The sequence below is a fragment of the Coregonus lavaretus genome (genome assembly GCF_964263955.1).
Source record: "Coregonus lavaretus genome assembly, chromosome: 5".
Classification (NCBI taxonomy): domain Eukaryota; kingdom Metazoa; phylum Chordata; class Actinopteri; order Salmoniformes; family Salmonidae; genus Coregonus; species Coregonus lavaretus.
The window spans coordinates 12222448-12226018 of record NC_139992.1 but is presented as its reverse complement, the minus strand read 5'-3'; the positions used below and the strand labels follow the sequence as shown (position 1 = coordinate 12226018).

General features: G+C 44.8%; 1 protein-coding gene across 6 annotated transcripts in view; it reads right to left on the bottom strand.

Moving 5' to 3' along the window:
* Positions 1-403: 403 nt before the first annotated feature.
* The window catches only part of LOC311129531 (integrin beta-5-like), an 85185-nt gene continuing 82017 nt past the window's right edge, over positions 404-3571 (bottom strand). For 3 of the 6 annotated variants that reach the window (XM_084161828.1, XM_084161823.1, XM_084161824.1), the window contains 3 exons: positions 2914-3033; positions 2152-2318; positions 404-1362 (listed from right to left, as the gene is read on the bottom strand). In XM_084161828.1, coding sequence (XP_084017954.1) covers positions 1267-1362; positions 2152-2318; positions 2914-3033 — 383 coding nt within the window. In that variant the 3' untranslated portion in view covers positions 404-1266. The remainder of the gene's footprint in view (positions 1363-2151; positions 2319-2913; positions 3034-3571) is intronic. The other 3 variants (XM_084161825.1, XM_084161827.1, XM_084161826.1) reach the window with 1 other exon arrangement.

Here is a 3571-nt window from a genome sequence, read left to right as displayed (position 1 = left end):
ACAAAAAAGGTCACAGAACCCATTTGACGAGGAGTCGTCCCTCTCATCTCACACTGTAGCACTTTCATTACTCCAGTGCCATGTTAAAGTCCTGCCTCTTCCTGTGGGAATGGGTGAGGGAGAGTTATGTCCTATGTCAACACGGTTAACAGACCTTCCCAGTCTCTCCACCCACCCACCCTCACAGCATGACAGCAGGGTTATTGCAGCCATAATGAATAGTAGCCTGACAATGACCATACGGGTTGGATACAGCACAAACAGATCTGGGTCCAGGCTAACTAAACAGATCAAGACTAGAGTGCAAATGGAGTGGAACAACAACACAATGAGAATAGAGAGATTCTCAGTCACTTTATGAGACTCTCCTAATAACATCATCATCTGTTGTGCAAAACAAGGGTAAGAAAACTATTGTTCTTTTAATGTTCAGTACCATGATGCCAAAGTCGTCATCACCCCAAAAAATGTGCTCTTTTTATGTCATGAACCTGAACGACATTATTGAATATTTCCACATGTTATGAAGAAGGATGCATAGTTGACTGTCGGAAAAGGCATTTTTCAGAGTAAAAAAAACTAAAATATAAGTTGATGCCTTGTCTGTCTGTCTGTACAATGTATATATATTGCTGCTTAGGTGAAAGAGGAGTTATAGTTCATGTACTATAAAGTTGGTAAATTCACTCAAATTATCAGTGACAGACAGGGTTTCATTGTTCTGTCTACAAAGTTCATTTTGTTTATATAACATCCGCTTGTTAGCTGGAGAAAAGACTCGGAGCAGCACATATTATTATCTTTGTTCTCTTTAAACAAGTTTCAGACCAGGAGCCCATGAATGTTGTTGCTCGTCCTCTGGACTGTATTCTACTGACATCAGTAAATCCCACAGAGCAGACCAGAGCTCAGTAAATCCCACAGAGCAGACCAGAGCTCAGTAAATCCCACAGAGCAGACCAGAGCTCAGTAAATCCCACAGAGCAGACCAGAGCTCAGTAAATCCCACAGAGCAGACCAGAGCTCAGTAAATCCCACAGAGCAGACCAGAGCTTTCAGTCACATCTCATCACGTCATGGCAAAGGCCACAGGTTCCCCAGAAACAATCCAGACTACTATTTTCACTTCTGTTTTAGTCCGTCATAAGTCCTTGGCAGATCAGATAGATGGTTGAGTTCATTTCTTCATTTCCCAGCCCTCCTGGTTCTCTACTTGGACCGGTCCTGCCGTGCCCCCGCCACACCAACACCCCCGTGTGGAGGAGGTCAGTGGGCTGCTCCGTTGTAAGACTTGCTGTACATACTGCAATCTGTTTCTACGTAGTCGTTGGAGATGGGCTGCTTGTACAGGGGGTTGGAGGCCTGGGGGGGGTGGGGGGGAGAGAGAGAGAGAGAGAGAGAGAGAGAGAGAGAGAGAGAGAGAGAGAGAGAGAGAGAGAGAGAGAGAGAGAGAGAACGAACGAACGACAGAAAGGAAGAAAAATGGGTCAGTCAGTTGATTAAACTGCACATGTCGAGGCAGGGTGGACATTTGAGCTGCAGCCTCTGAACTTTGGAACAGTCAGTGTTCCAAACAGTTTTCCAACTAACTGACAGCTCTGTTGTCAAAGAAGACGTCTGATGGTTTCAATCAACATACGTTTTTGCTCCGGCGGATGCTTCAACATAGGCTATTCACATTGATCACATATTAAGTGGTCATACCGATCGTATCATACACAACTATGTTCCCATTCCAGATCCCACATATGGCTTCAGTCAGCTGGAGTGTTATGATATAAGGAAACTGTTCCAAAAGTACACCACAATGAGATGAAATTACCTTTAAATTCCACAACTATTAGACGTCTACATTACAAAACATTTAAAATGGAATGTGCATATATCCTATCCTTCTCAGACAGGCAGGAGTCTCATTACTTATATAGATCTACTCTGGCCCCAAAACAGTCAGTCACAGTAATTCAAATCCATTCATTTGATAGATAGTCAGTGTAATAGATAGGATGACTAAAATGTAAATGTAAATGATAGTTATCCTTCTCATTGATTCCCATAATTTACAGTATTTAGCAAAAAAACTGTCTGTCTCATAAATTCAACCTTTCATATGTAAATCACTGAAGTAGGCAGGTTAATCCCCTTCCTCACCATCTCGTATCGTGCGCGGGAGCGTGCACTTTGGAAGCGGGCGAACTCTCTGCGATCGTGCATGGTGATGACCAGCTTCCAGATGGCCAGCAAAACGATGCCCACCAGTAGGATACTGCCCACTACCGCCAGGAGGACCGTAATGGCGTCCGGCGCTGCGCCACACTCTGGAGACAGGAGGGGAGGCACAAACAAACATAAACAAAGGTTTTAAAAAATCAGATATGCACAGCAACAAAGAAAATACTAAAAGATATAGACAAGATAAATATAGAACGAGAGATATAGACAGGAACATAGAAAGACAGACATAGACAGGAAAAATATAGAAAGAGAGATATATAGACAGGAACATAGAAATAGACCTATATAGGCAAGAGACAGACAGGAAACACAGAAAAAGGCATGGACAGGATACAAAGACAGGAAGGGAGATATACACAGGAAAGTCACAAACTAACAAACATAAACAATGGCTCTTAAAAAACAGGCCTTGTTTACACGATGACAAATAAATCTAATATCATAACCACACTGTCCAATAGAATGCATGTCCACAAGAGGGCCAGCCCAGACTGACACTCGCCAGATAATAATAATAAACAGATAGGGTCTATTTTCGTACATCAGCAACATATGGCCTTCTCTGTTTGTGTTTTCTTCCTCCATTTCTGTGAAAACTAATGTATGAGGAGAAGCAGCTGGCTGATGGGTTATGTCCATGTTTTCTGTAGCAGAGGATAGTCTTTGACCAGTACTGACCTGGCTCTTTGAGCGCTGTGAGGACTGACATGCCGTTGGCGTGTTCAGAGTACGTGAACTTCATCACACACTCGTTCTCCGTCTTGTACAGGCAGAGGACAGCGTTGGGGTCGTCTGTTTCTGTGAGAGGGAAGAAAAGAGAGAGAGAGAGGCGCTGCTGAGACACATGCAATAAAACAGCTGGCTAAACATACTGCTTCAGGGAGAGAGGGAGGAGAGAAAGAGAGAGGGAGGAGAGAAAGAGAGAGGGAGGAGAGAAAGGGAGAGGGAGGAGAGGAAGAGAGAGGGAAGAGAGAAAGAGAGAGGGAGGAGAGGAAGAGAGGGAGGAGAGAAAGAGAGAGGGAGGAGAGAAAGAGGAGAGGAAGAGAGAGGGAGGAGAGGAAGAGAGAGGGAGGAGAGAAAGGGAGAGGGAGGAGAGGAAGAGAGAGGGAAGAGAGAAAGAGAGAGGGAGGAGAGAAAGAGAGAGGGAGGAGAGAAAGAGAGAGGGAGGAGAGAAAGGGAGAGGGAGGAGAGGAAGAGAGAGGGAAGAGAGAAAGAGGAGAGGAAGAGAGAGGGAGGAGAGGAAGAGAGAGGGAGGAGAGGAAGAGAGAGGGAGGAGAGAAAGAGGAGAGGAAGAGAGAGGGAGGAGAGGAAGAGAGAGGGAGGAGAGGAAGAGAGA